This window comes from Myotis lucifugus, unplaced genomic scaffold, assembly GCF_000147115.1.
Source record: "Myotis lucifugus unplaced genomic scaffold, Myoluc2.0 scaffold_1289, whole genome shotgun sequence".
Taxonomy (NCBI): domain Eukaryota; kingdom Metazoa; phylum Chordata; class Mammalia; order Chiroptera; family Vespertilionidae; genus Myotis; species Myotis lucifugus.
In genome coordinates this window covers 44,493-57,665 of record NW_005872337.1, presented here as the reverse complement: position 1 = coordinate 57,665, position 13,173 = coordinate 44,493, and the positions used below count along the sequence as shown (strand labels likewise).

Genomic DNA, 13,173 nt, shown 5'->3' with positions numbered 1-13,173 from the left:
TTGGGAGGGGCGGGATCAACAGGGCGGGTGGAGGGAGCAGTTATGGCTGCTCTCAGTCCCATTCCCAGAGGCTCTGCTTCTCAGAACCCTGGCAGCCGCTGCAAACCTCGGAGAGAAAGCTGCCCTCAGGTTCCAACTGATGCCGGATAATCCCGCTTCTCCCGTTTGAGTCTGGGTCCCTAGAGACTTGCCCGGATCTGGAGCCCAGAGTCTGAGACTCACTCCCGACCGAAAACGACAACCGCGCCCTCAGCCACCAGCCCGCTTTCGCGCGCACCTCGGTACCTTTGTATTTTCCACACTGCGCCTCCTCTGAGCCTCGGTTTGCTGTTCTCTTTCCTTCTAGTTGTAGAGTCTCTCTTCAGCCAGCCTTCCTATGGTTCTGGGTGATGTCCGTTCCATCTTTTAGTTGTATTTTTGAAATGGTTGTTTGCAGCAGCAATCTCCGGTGTTTACCTATGCCGCCATCTTGGTCTCTCCAAGAGCCAATGTACTTGAACTAAATAAAAACTGAAACATATACCCGTTAAGAAGTTAGCCAAGAAAAAACAGTAACATTAATCTCCTAAGGTTTTTTTTTTTTAAGTTTTCTTTTTTACTTTGGAGAAATCTTATGGGAATTACTAGTTCTTACCTCAGAACAATATTTATCTGAAGTTCGCTAATTCCTTCCATTTTACCTCAGCTCTCCCCTTGGAACGAATGCATGCCTCTGGACCCCCATTATGACTTTGACTCTAAGCAAGGCTCTCCCTCTTTGCTTGGGCAATGCTTTGAGGGATTTCCCAGCCACCTGTGTGGACTTAAGAAATTATAACACTTTCTCATGTAAAAATCCCTATATATGAATTGCATGAAAAATATAGAGGGCAACAGGTCACAGTAACATTAATTCCAGGATAGGCTGTGTTGAGTTGAGGATGTTTGGGAAAGCTCTCTCCCAAAGAGCTCTTGTCCTTTGTTTTCTCTCAGAACCTGAGACCCCCACTGTGGACAAAATAGGGGCCACATACTAACCCTGACAAGCTCCGGGGAGGCCTGCATGGTGGGCGTTAGAAACTCAGAGACCGCAAGTGACCCTGTGAGTCATGGCAGGTGGTCACGTCCTAGGCCGGTAGCTTCCTTGACAAAGGTCAGTCTTTACCTTAAGTGAGCCTGTCTACTGTCCTTTTGCATCTAAGATAACATACCTTTGAAATGCCAGAGTAATCTTTGCCAGAACCCAAGGCAGAATGCTGATTCCAGAGCAAAAGAGCATAGAACCCTTCACAGTTATCTTCTTTCCTGCACACTATCTCTATGTGCTGTAAATGTTAATTGTTAACTATCCTGTACCCACCAGTGTAAAAGAAGTGTGTTTCTCCATTTTGCTTTTTATCCATTCTTAGAGATTTCCCCTCCCTATGCTTTCTCCTGCCCCCTTAATCTACCATCAATAGATTTCATGTAACCTTACTTAGGTCTCCTTTTATTCTAATGTATAAAATAAGCTGCAAAAGTGCTATTCTTGGGAGTATTTTCTCAATCCATTGAGATCTTGCTTCCTGGCAGTTGCCATCATTTTGGCTCAGACAAACTTATAAAAATTCTCTATAGTTTGGATACTTCTTATGTCAATGCAATACTTAGATGAGTATGATTCTGTCACCAGTTCTTTCTACACCAAGCAGTTCTTTGACACCAGCTGGGTGTCCTACAATTTGATCAATTCTGACACTGTGTATTTGGAGTTAGTATCAGATCCCACCAGTTAAGGGCTCAGTCCTTGTAAGGCTGCCCCCACTTCAGATGCCAATTACAAGTCCAGGCTGTTACCTGTTCTGACCGTCTGGCTATAAGTCAGAGGTTTCCATGACCCCCTTCTTGGGTTCAATTAATTTGCTAGGGTGGCTCACAGAATTCAGAAAACTGGTTTACTCACTAGATTACCAGTTTATTACAAAGGATATTTAAAAAGATCTTGAATAAAAGAGCTTCTGTTCTAATGGAGTTTGCGGCCTGGCACAAGTGATATCATATGGTTCTTGACTTTTTCTGTCTGACTTATTTCACTTCACATGATATTCTTAATCCACCCATATTTTTTATTTGTTTCTTCTTTTTTTTTTTAAATAAAGAAGATTCAAATCCTGTCAGTCTAAACTGTGATGCTGAGAAAGGGGATTCTACTGACAAAGGAGTGACTCAAGGTCATATTGATCACTTTGAATTAAAGTTACTTAAGAAACTGCCCATGCAAGAAGAAACCCTGACCTCTCTGTCCCCCTAACCAGGAGACAGATCCCCCATGTGACAGGTGCCCTCCCTGCTCCTGAGGGCTCAGAGACATCCTTATCATAAGAGTTAAAAGAATCTAGAGTAGAAAGCTTATATAAGTAAACCTTGTACTGCCTTTGCTAATTTACTCGTAAGCCCAAAATTTGTTTAGATTCCTTACTGACAGATACCCAAACCTTGCCTAGATTCTGTTCTAAGGAGTCTAATGAGATTGTCTTTGTCCTGTCAATCTCTCAAAAATTCATTGTTTCATTGTCTAAAACATTTAAAGAGGTGCCTGGTTTGATTATTTATTTGAGCTTCATTTTATGATCTGAGCATCATATTGTGATTCCCTATGCACATATATTAAACTAGAGGCCTGGTGCATGACAATCGTGCATGGGAGGGGTTTCCTTCAGCCTGGCCTGCATCCTCTCCAATCTGGGACCCCTTGGGGGATGTCTGACTGCCGGTTTAGGCCCCCTAACTGCTTGCTCCCCTGCCTGCTTGATCGCCCCTAACTGCCTCTGCCTTGGCCCCCGCCACCGTGGCTTTGTCCAGAAGGAAGTTGGACATCCAGAACATGCCCTGTCAACCTGGTCTAATTAGCATATTACCCTTTTATTAGTATAGATTAGTTTTTCTCCTGTTAATCTAGGCTTGTGTCAATTTTATCATTTTATTATTAGTCCAGCCATAAGAACTAAAGAAGGATATAGGGAGAGAGTTATCCCCCTCCCCATCAAGTTTCAGATTAGCAGTTTACAACATCTCTGAGCCTCATCTGTAAAATAAGCGTTTTAAAATAGAACTGTGGCTTTCAATCGGTAGTACGCAAACCCTCACAGTTCCACAGAGGTACCTCAATTTCCACCAACCTGGAAGGGGAGAGATAGAAAGAAAGGACAGGAAGTAAGAGATAGAGCCCAATCCCTATTTCAAGCTCTGCTGTCTGCTTTATATGGAACAAGATAACCAAGGATGTGACTGAGGAGTACAAATCAAGGACAGGCTACTTTGTTTTAGAGATTTCTCAGGTCATGGATGCAAGACTGGGTATTGCAGCTGCCAGTCGGCAAGGGAAAGGTGGGTTCTGGGCTATGTGTGTGTTTAAAGAGCAGTTTGGGATTTCTGCCCTTTCTGTGCTTTAACACTGGGTGGGGAAGGACACTATCCCACCCTCTTCTAGTTCCCATTGCAGGTATCTGTGATGGGGAAAATCAAGGGCAATGCTGGGAGCAATAGATACAAGTTGAAATCTAAGTTCCCATACTTCATTCAGGGACCAGTAGGAAAGCCAAGAGAAGGACTGGGTCCCAGACTTAGTCTGCTCTCTGGAGTTTATGATTTATTACAGAGAGGAATTCTGTGGAGGGAAAGAAGTGAGAGAGAGAAAGGAGGGAGGGGGAGAGAGAGAGAGAGAGAGAGAGATGGAGAGAGGGAGAGAGAGAGAGAGAGAGAGAGAGAGAGAGAGAGAGAGAGATTTAATGTTAAAAGGAATGTGATTATATTTTAGAACTTTCTGGTAGAAGTGACATGTGTTCATGACATATAGATAGTGTGTAGCACGGAATAGGTGCTCAATAACTGGAATAAATGAATGCATGGACAAATGAAAAGTTAATGAATTCTGGGTAACATTGCTTTAAAATACAAGGATTCTGCTTTTTAGCACATGTGCAAAAAGCAGTGAGTTAGTTCACATTACAAGTCCAGTTAGCTCTTATTGCCTATGAATGGGGCATACCTGCTCTTGCTGGCTCCTTGCAGCTTCCTCCAGGATTATCAGGAAGGGCCACTGGCTACCAGCAAAAGGAGAAGCAGGGAAAGAGAAAGAAGAGAAATTTCAAGTGATGCACATTTCTCTCTTTGTCATTGGCATTTTCTTTCCTTTATGGTCCAACTAGCTCAAAGAAATATTTAAATGATTTAAAGTTGCAAAGTAAAGTCAACAAATTTTTTAAAAAAACTTTTTGTTTTGAAATTATTTTAGATTCACAGGAAGTTTAAAAAACTAGTACAGCCCGGCTGGTGTGGCTCAGTGATTGAGCATTGATCCAGGAACCAAGAAGTTGCTGGTTCGATTCCAGGTCAGGGCACATGCCCAGGTTGCAGGCTTGATCCCCAGTAGAAGTGTGTGGGAGGCACCCAATCGATGTTTCCCTTACATCGATGTTTCCCTCTCTCTCTCTCTCTCTCCCTTTCTCTCTCTCTCTTTCTCTCTTCCTTCCTCTATCTCTAAGGTCAATAAAGGTATATTAAAACAATTAAAAAAAAAACAGTAAAGAGAAACGAGTTCAGCCTACAACAAAATATATTTTTAAAAGGTAAAATCAAGTTAAATATTTTTGGGCCACTTTATTCCATTCAATTATTCTTCTAAAATGCAGATTACTTTATTTATTTTTTATTTTAAAAAATATATTTTATTGATTTTTTTACAGAGAGGAAGGGAGAGGGATAGAGAGTTAGAAACATCGATGAGAGAGAAACATCAATCAGCTGCCTCCTGCACACCCCCTACTAGGGATATGCCCTTGACCAGAATCGAACCTGGGTCCCTTCAGTCCGCAGACCAACACTCTATCCACTGAGCCAAACCAGTTAGGGCTGAAGTGCAGATTACTTTAGAACTCAGGATACAACAGACATAATTGATCACATTTAAAATGGTATCTCAGACACACTTCTGATTAAGGAATCAAGTTGGTACAAAAAAAGTCACTGCCCTCTCTTTCAAACAATAAGCCTTCAGAAGAGGGTCACTCAATAGGGAAGGTACAGAGAGAGAAAAAAGATTATATTTACAGTGTTTCAAAACTGAGTCCTCTGTGAAACCACTAGCTGCCTTGCTTTCTGCAAGGTAACCAGTAGGGGGCGCTCTAGGCTTCATAGGTGGTGGAAAAACGCTCTTGGATTCCCCCAGAAGCCTTAATCTTTCACCTCCTGCAAGATACTTTAACCTTATTAAGGGCTTGCCTATTGGATGATTGCAGAATAGTTTTCTTGGTGATGAAAACCAAAATTTCTGAACTCCCAAATAGTCATGTTAATATTCCACAAATAACTTAAAAATAACCCAATGTTCTTGCACCAGTGTTCCCAAACTATTCAACTTGTTTCTTTGAATTAATCATTTAATGATTCAGAATTCTGGCAAGTAAGACACCCAGGATGATGAGGATTTCTTAATCCTGAACACTCTTGCCTTTATCCATATACGGGGTGGGTAAAAGTAGGTTTACAGTTGTGAGTATGTGAAACACAGAGTGTATTCTTGTATTATTATTTATTAATTATTGTATTATTTGTATTACAACTGTAAACCTACCTTTGTCCACCCCTGTACATAGATGCAGATCTATTTCTAATCATCCTTTAATTAACCTGTGAAACACTGACATGTTCTGAGGAGCTTGGCAGGAGAGCAAGGCATGCTCTTTTCCACTGTTGATAAACAATGTACATAATAGAAGTATAAATGTCCTCATAGACACGCAGGCATAGCTAGAACGTCACCGGAAACAAACCAAAGTGTGCTTTATTTTTGTGAGTGTGTGTTATTACGTTTTAATAAGATAATCTGAATAAAGCACATCTGGCACTGGTAAATGTCAGGGGGTGGATACACATACACAAATGCTTTTTTAATACTATTACAGATATTAGCTATTGTTTTTTTCTTTTTTTCTCTCTTTATTGATTAAGGTATTACATATGTGTCTTTATCCCCCCCATTCCCCCTCACCCCCCACCCCCCACTCATGCCCTCACCCCTCTGGTGTCTGTGTCCATTGGTTAGGCTTATATGCATGCATACAAGTCCTTTGGTTGATCTCTCCCCCTTACCCCCACCCTCCCCTACCTTCCCTCTTTTAAACAGTATTCAACAAAGATCTCACAATATGGAGCGATCTAGTTTATAAGGTACTTGAAGACAACTAGGCACTATGTCTGTGGCTGATGTCTGGCACAAAGTGTGCTTTAGATGCAACGAAGTTCCTCTGGAAGTGGAGGAACACTGACATTTGCCAAAGACCTCGCATAAATCAGGCCCTTGTGAGGTGTTTCATACACATGATGTCATCTCATGCTCCTATTATCATGCCTACATTACAGCAGGGGAAACTAACGTTGCCCAAGGACAGCCAACTAGCTAGGGGCAGGGTAGAAGCAAACACAGATATTTCTGGCTTTGTGTGCCCTTTTTTCAGGAGAGCTACCCTGATCTGTGTTCAGTCACTCCGTGACTGATTTTCCCTGGCGCTTTCTGGGACTCCACTCCATAGTGAGGCTCATTTTCAGTGATTCCTGATTGTCTGTATTTTGGAATTTGACTGTTGCTTGCCATGTGCCATCTGTTGTTATGAAACTGCCCTAAAGCAGGAGAATAGAAGTTTAAAACAAGAAAAGAACTTTTTTTTTCTTTTCAAAAAAGGGTCTGAATGGCGGGAGAAAGGAGTTGTGAAGGGAGGCTTTTGTTTGCAATCTATATACTTCTGTAATGTTTGAATATTTTATGATCAGAACATATTCATGCATTACCTTTTTTATAGAGAAGGAAAAAAGAAGCTTTTCAGAAACATGTGAAAACAATTTGGAAAGAGCCACAATGCAGTGTATATTCTATTTTATGATATATGTATAGTAATTTGAAGATAAAGGCCTCTTTTGAGAGAGGAAAAAAGAGGACCAAGGTTTCATTATATAGCTATTTTCTTCTCTTTTTCCCTCACACCCTACACACAGAAACACAAACAAAAGCCTATTATTGTTTCCCCTCATGGAACAACGATGACTAAGTGAATAAATCATCCAGTCACTAAAACTTCATTCCCAGTCATTTGACACCATTTAGGGAATACTATGCTGGAAATGTGCAGCTGTTCACATCTCCTCCAGCACCACCCCCAAGGGTTGGAGGACTGAGCAGCAGGAAAGAAGCAGCCTGTGCCACAGTCTCCAAATGAAACTATGGCTGTTTCACCTCTCCAGTCAGATATTAATCTGGGAGGGAAAATACGCTTTCCCCTTTCTTCCTCATAACTCCAGCACCGACTATTTTCATAGTAAATGTAAGGAAATGAGTTTGAAAGTTTTAGAGTTAAATTTGCAAACTAGAGCTTAAGTCCATTCTCGGTCCATAAACTCTAAGGTAAGGTTTGTAGAAGTAAACTGAAGTGCGTGGGGTTAATTTCTTAGACACAAAAAGGGTTTAATACTCTTCCCCTGATGATTCAGGATCTGCTGGGAAGAGTTTAGCGGAGAAGCCCGGCCATGGGAACAGTGTTACGACACTTCCCCTCCATTACTCACACCGTCTGAAACCTTATGAGAACAGGTGTGTTGTGAAAGCTCTGTTAATTCTAGTTACTCTGACAACAATTCCCTTGTTAGGTGGTAAGAGCACCTCAAACTTCTTTAGTGGCCTGGACCTTGCTTTTTCTTATTTGCACCACCTGAGTAATAAGAAATGCTTACGTGTTCATCAGGGCTTCCTGTGCGGGACAAATTTTGTGTGTACACACACACATATAGCATGGACATAGATGTATATATCTATATATGTGTTGTGTATATATATGTGTGTAAAACCATATGTACACATGTATGTACACATATGTGCATATACACATATGTAGTAATATGCACCTGTGAGTGTGTATTTATATGTCTTGTCTGTAGAAACTGAGGGCCTAGATGGCAGATTTTCCTTTGCCTGCCTTTCTGGTTTTTCCCTTTGATCTTTTATAATCACCGAGTGACTGGCTGATAGGCTTATTCTCCATGAACTTCCAAATATAATCATCTGTATAAGATCTATTTAACGAGCTTAGTGAGCTTGTTGCAGTCATTGTGACTATGTTATGTTCACCTATTTGATATTTTTACTTAATTCTCTTGGTTCTTAAAAGTTCTTGGTAAATATGCTTTTTAAGAAACTTTCTTAATTCATCGATTTAGGTTGCCTCTTGCTTTTTAACGGCACAGACGTTTATTATTTCACGTAACAAGAAGTCCAAAGGTGGGGCAGTTTTGGAGCTGGTTAATTCAGTGGCTCAATATGATCAAGGACACACATTCTTCCCGCTTGTTCCCTGGCTGCCCCAGCTGACTTGGCTTTTGTCCCCCAGCTTGTCCCTTCACGGTCTCCTCAGCAACTTCTCTTTCTGATGATTATTCTCGAACTGTGTCTCCAGTGTTATCTGAAGGAGTTTTGCCTCAGGAGATCTGAGTGGGGGCTTTGCACCTCTAGCCTGGCCTCCACTCTGATCCACAAGAAGGTTGACTGATCCGACTCCAGCTGTCATCACTCCAGGCTGGAGGGCCCCTCTCCTGGCCTGGTCCTGAGAATTAATTTGCATCTGGAACTAAAAACCGTAAGTGGCTCAGGGTGAGATTCAGTGTTTCTTCCCCATTACCTGGTCACCTCTCTCCTTTGCCTCCCAGGATACCCCACTTTCCTGGATCTTCTGGGTCTCCACATGCCAGCTGGAGACTCCAGCTCCTTCCTGTGTCCTGAAGTCTCCCAAGGTTCAGATTGACTCTTCTCATAGAATAGTCCCTCCCTTAGGAAAGTCACCATTCTGTGGCTCCCCCTCTCACCTCTCTGTAGGTGACTTTCTTTACCTTACGACCTAGGGAGAGATTCAGGTTCCCATCTTCAATCAGGACCTATTTGTCTTGTCACCTGAATATTCTGTCATTACCTTGACTTGAATGTGCCCCAAACTGAATGCCCTGTTCCTCCCCTGCCCAGACCTGTCATTGTGTAGATGCTGTTAACATTTGTTATTCTATTTAAATATGGTTTAACGCTAAGAACTGAAATATGGTGGGGTTATATTTAGTACAAAGCACTTTTGTTTTTAAGCATATGGGTCAGTAATGAAGATGACCCCAGGCTGAGTAGCTCAGTTGGTTAGAGCATCATCCAGATATGCCAAGGTTGTGGGTTCGATTCCCGGTCAGGGCACATAACAAGAATCAACCAATGAATGTATACATAAGTGGAACAACAAATTGATGTTTCTTTCTCAAAATCAATTAAGAAAATAAAGATAAAAAATTACTGGTTTTAGTTTTGAGGCCCATTGATGTAAAGGAAAGTTAAGAGGAAAACAATTAGCTCTAGCTCCAATGGGAGAAGGGCAGAATTTCAGAGTAACTGGATGAGACAATTAAGTGCCACGTGTGAATTTTTTTCTTTTGAAGTATGGATTTTTAAAAACACCTATAAAGGATATTTCTGGGACAGCTGGGAATATTTGATTATGGACTGTATATTAACAACACAAGGGCATTAATGTTCAATATTCTATGGCTATATAGGAGGACTGTCCTGGTTATGAAATACACTCTGAAGTATTTTGGGATGAAGTGTCACAGTGTCTATAATTAAATCTTAAATGGTTCAACAAAATATAAAAAATAAAAGAACAGAAATTCAGTGAAAGTCAATAGATAAATCTAAGTGAACAGCACATGATATTCATTGTGCTACTTGCAACATTTCTATATGTTTGAAATTTTTCAAAATAAAAAGTTGGGGAAAAGCCATCACTCTTCTGATTCAAGGATTGTGTGTGTGTGTGTGTGTGTGTGTGTGTGTGTGTGTGTGTGTATAGGGAGTATCATACTTTAAGTTTATATTTAGAAATTTCAGAGGTGGCCCTGGCCTGGTAGTTCAGCTGGTTAGAGCATCGTTCCAATACATAAGGGTTGCTGGTTCATCTTGGGTCAGAGCACATACAAGAGTCAACCAATGAATGTGTGAATGAGTGGAACAACAGATTGATGTTTCTCTCACACTCTCTCCTTTTCTCTTTCTAAAAATCAATAAATAAAAATGTAAAAAAATGAAAAAAGAAATTTCAGAGGCATAATCATTCAAGAAAGCAAATGTGATCATTACCTATTTAAAACCATTAACAGTTTGAACTATTCTATTTGTTGAAAGGCTGCTTAGGCATGCTGCTTCCTGAAGACAGGGGTTGTGTCAGTCCCTCCCTAAAGGCCTCCACCACTTGGCAGAAAGCCCTGTTCACTGGACGTATGTCCCATGAAGGACATGGGCTGCACGTCTCACTGCTCAGATATCGGCACGGTGTGCTTGGCTCTGTCTTGCGATTGACTTGCCACGGGAGGGGGAAGTAACTCATTGATCCTGCCAGTCGTAAGGCTCTCTCTGTTCTAGGCTTTCACATACATCATTCTTTTCATTTGCACAGCCCTCTGGTGAGGTAGGAACCATCATTCTCAGCGACAAATGAGAAAATGAAGTTTACGAGTGGTTGTTGTAGCTCCAAATCAGGGTAGGTGGTGGAGCTGAGATTCAAAGAGGTCTTTTCACTAGAGAAAACCTAACAAGTGTTACAAAGTTGGTCTCCCTGACTCTACACTGCCCTGACTGGGACATGATGCCCAAATCTTGGCTAGCTTACAAATTATCAACCTGATTATGGAGCCAATTTGCCAATTTTGTATGGAGAAGCTGATGTCATGTAAGTCTGTGCCCACCAAGTAGAGGCTTATCCAGATTTCAAAACTGGCCCCTATGTTGTTGACACAAGTCAGTTTGGCTAAATTATTTCCTGCCCGCAATCATGGTATTAACAGCTCTGAGGGGCTCAGCTGTAGCAGCTGCATTTCAGTATATGACTCCATTCAATGCTTACTTTCTCACCTCTCTTTAAGCTGGAAACATCAGGGTTTTGTTTTTGCTTTTAGAAAGTGACTCAGGAATTATTTCCTGACATTCAATTATCTTGCTTCCTACAGCTGCTCCTTCAGGTCCTGCAGTCCTTCACATTTTCAAAGTTCTGGTGACTTTAAACTCATTTTTTTCTTTTTGAAAATATACTTGAAACTAGAAGTGGGTTTAATCTTTGTTTCTCTTTTCCCAAGAAAATGTTTTGGTTTTTTTTGTTAATCCTCACCTGAGGATATTTTTTCCATTGATTTTTAGAGAAAGTGTAAGGGACCGGGAGAGACAGAGAGAGAAACATCGATGTGAGAGAGACACATTGACTGGTTGCCTCTGGTATGTGCCCCAACTGGGGCCAGGATTGAGCCTGCAACTGAGGTACATGCCCTTGACGGGAATCAAACCCAAGTCAAACCGACCAGGGCCCAAGGATAAGATTTTTTAAAAAAAATATATTTTATTGATTTTTTACAGAGAAGAAGGGAGAGGGATAGAGAGTTAGAAACATCAATGAGAGAGATCGATCAGCTGCCTCCTGCACGCCTCCCACTGGGGATGTGCCCACAACCAAGGTACATGCCCTTGACCGGAATCAAACCTGGGACCCTTCAGTCCGCAGGCCGACGCTCTATCCACTGAGCCAAACCGGTTCAGCAATACATGTGGAATCTGTTACTTCTTTTAACTGACTTGTTCTGCCATGGTGGATCTATCACAATCACATCATATGTTTTCCTACAATTCAGAAGCGGGTGCATACAAGAAATGTCAGACAAAAGAAAACTGCTTTTTGGTGGCACCAGGTATTTCTGTCCCATTAAAGTAATCATTTTTGTAAATCTAGAGTTGTTTTCAACAATCCGTGAAAATAAATCCTGCTCTGTAACAGACATATCGTTTTCCATCAATTGTAATGTCAGAAGTTCCATTTCATTCAGAGAAGGCAAATGCTTTGCCATTTCACATAATTCTGATAAATTGCAAGTATCAAATGATAAAGTAATGGGCTCATTACACTTGTCCTGTTTTTCAGAAAGTGGATGAAGAAAGCCACTTTTTAAACCTTCTTGGATTATCTGTGAAGATCCATCCAAAATCAGCCCCCTGATCTTTTCATGGTATTCCATAGCATCCAATTCACCTTGATTGAAACCAACACACCTTTTACGCTTCTTCCCAAGAGTAGAAATGGAGATTTCTTTTTTAACACCATTCATTAGATCTTCCTTTTCATTATTTTGTTGGCATTCCTTGTGAATAGCTGAAGTTATATAAGGTTTAGTGATATCAAACAGTTCAGATCTAAAAATATATTTTTGTATGAACATTTCACAATTTCCTCCACCATCATTCTTGGGCTTAGTGGTAGAGTCGGTAGTAATAAATTTAGTTGAGGATCCAAAGGAGGACACAGAATCAAGGTGAACAGAAGCAGTGGGCTCATTTTTACTGCAACAAGACTCATGATGCTGGTGAACTTGATAGTTGATCTTGTTAATGAAAGAAAGATGATCCAGTAACCATCCTGGTGACAGCTGGTGCACCACTGACATTCTCTTTAGGGCCCGGGAGACGCCGGGCGCGCCCGGCGAGACGGCGGGACGCGACTGATTTTTGAAAATTTAAAAGTGACATCTTTATCAGGTCAAAATCTGTAACAAGATTTAGCAGAAATTGTGCTAAGTGATTTATGTGCATTATAGCATTTGCTTCTTGCAACAACTTGTTGGTAGGTATTCTTCTGAACCTAGGGGAGGTTGAGTAATATGCCCAAGTCACTCCGCTACTAGGTGGCAGAGGTAGAGCCGGAACTGGAACTTAGACCTGGCTAACACCAAAGTCCATATTTTAATTATAGCTGCCTCCCAATTATAAAAACATACATGACTATTGTAAAAATACCTGGAAAATACAGAAAGTTTGAAGAATAAATAAATTCCCCTGAAATCCTATCTACCATAACAAATCACCAGTAACCTTGTTATCAATTTCTTTACTACCTAGTAGTCCACTGTTATTCATGGGGGATATGTTTCAAGACCCCCCAGTGGATGCCTAAAACCATGCATAATATCAAATTCTATATATACTATGTTTTTTCCTATACATACATATCTATGATAAAGTTTAATTTATGAATTAGGCACAGAAAGAGATTAATAATAATAACTAATAATAAAACAGAACAATTATAAAAATATATTGTT

General features: G+C 40.9%; 1 protein-coding gene and 1 pseudogene across 2 annotated transcripts in view; both read right to left on the bottom strand.

Moving 5' to 3' along the window:
• Positions 1-441: 441 nt before the first annotated feature.
• CFL2 (cofilin 2) overlaps positions 442-13,173 on the bottom strand; it is a 41,641-nt gene continuing 28,909 nt past the window's right edge. The window contains exons 4-5 of one of the 2 annotated variants that reach the window (XM_023748340.1): positions 4,007-4,061; positions 442-510 (exon numbers count right to left, since the gene is read on the bottom strand). In XM_023748340.1, the coding sequence (XP_023604108.1) occupies positions 457-510; positions 4,007-4,061 (109 nt within the window). In that variant the 3' untranslated portion in view covers positions 442-456. Of the gene's footprint in view, positions 511-4,006; positions 4,062-13,173 lie in introns of those variants that run through there. The other variant, XM_023748341.1, reaches the window with a different exon arrangement.
• On the bottom strand, positions 11,537-12,566 carry LOC102436966 (annotated as a pseudogene).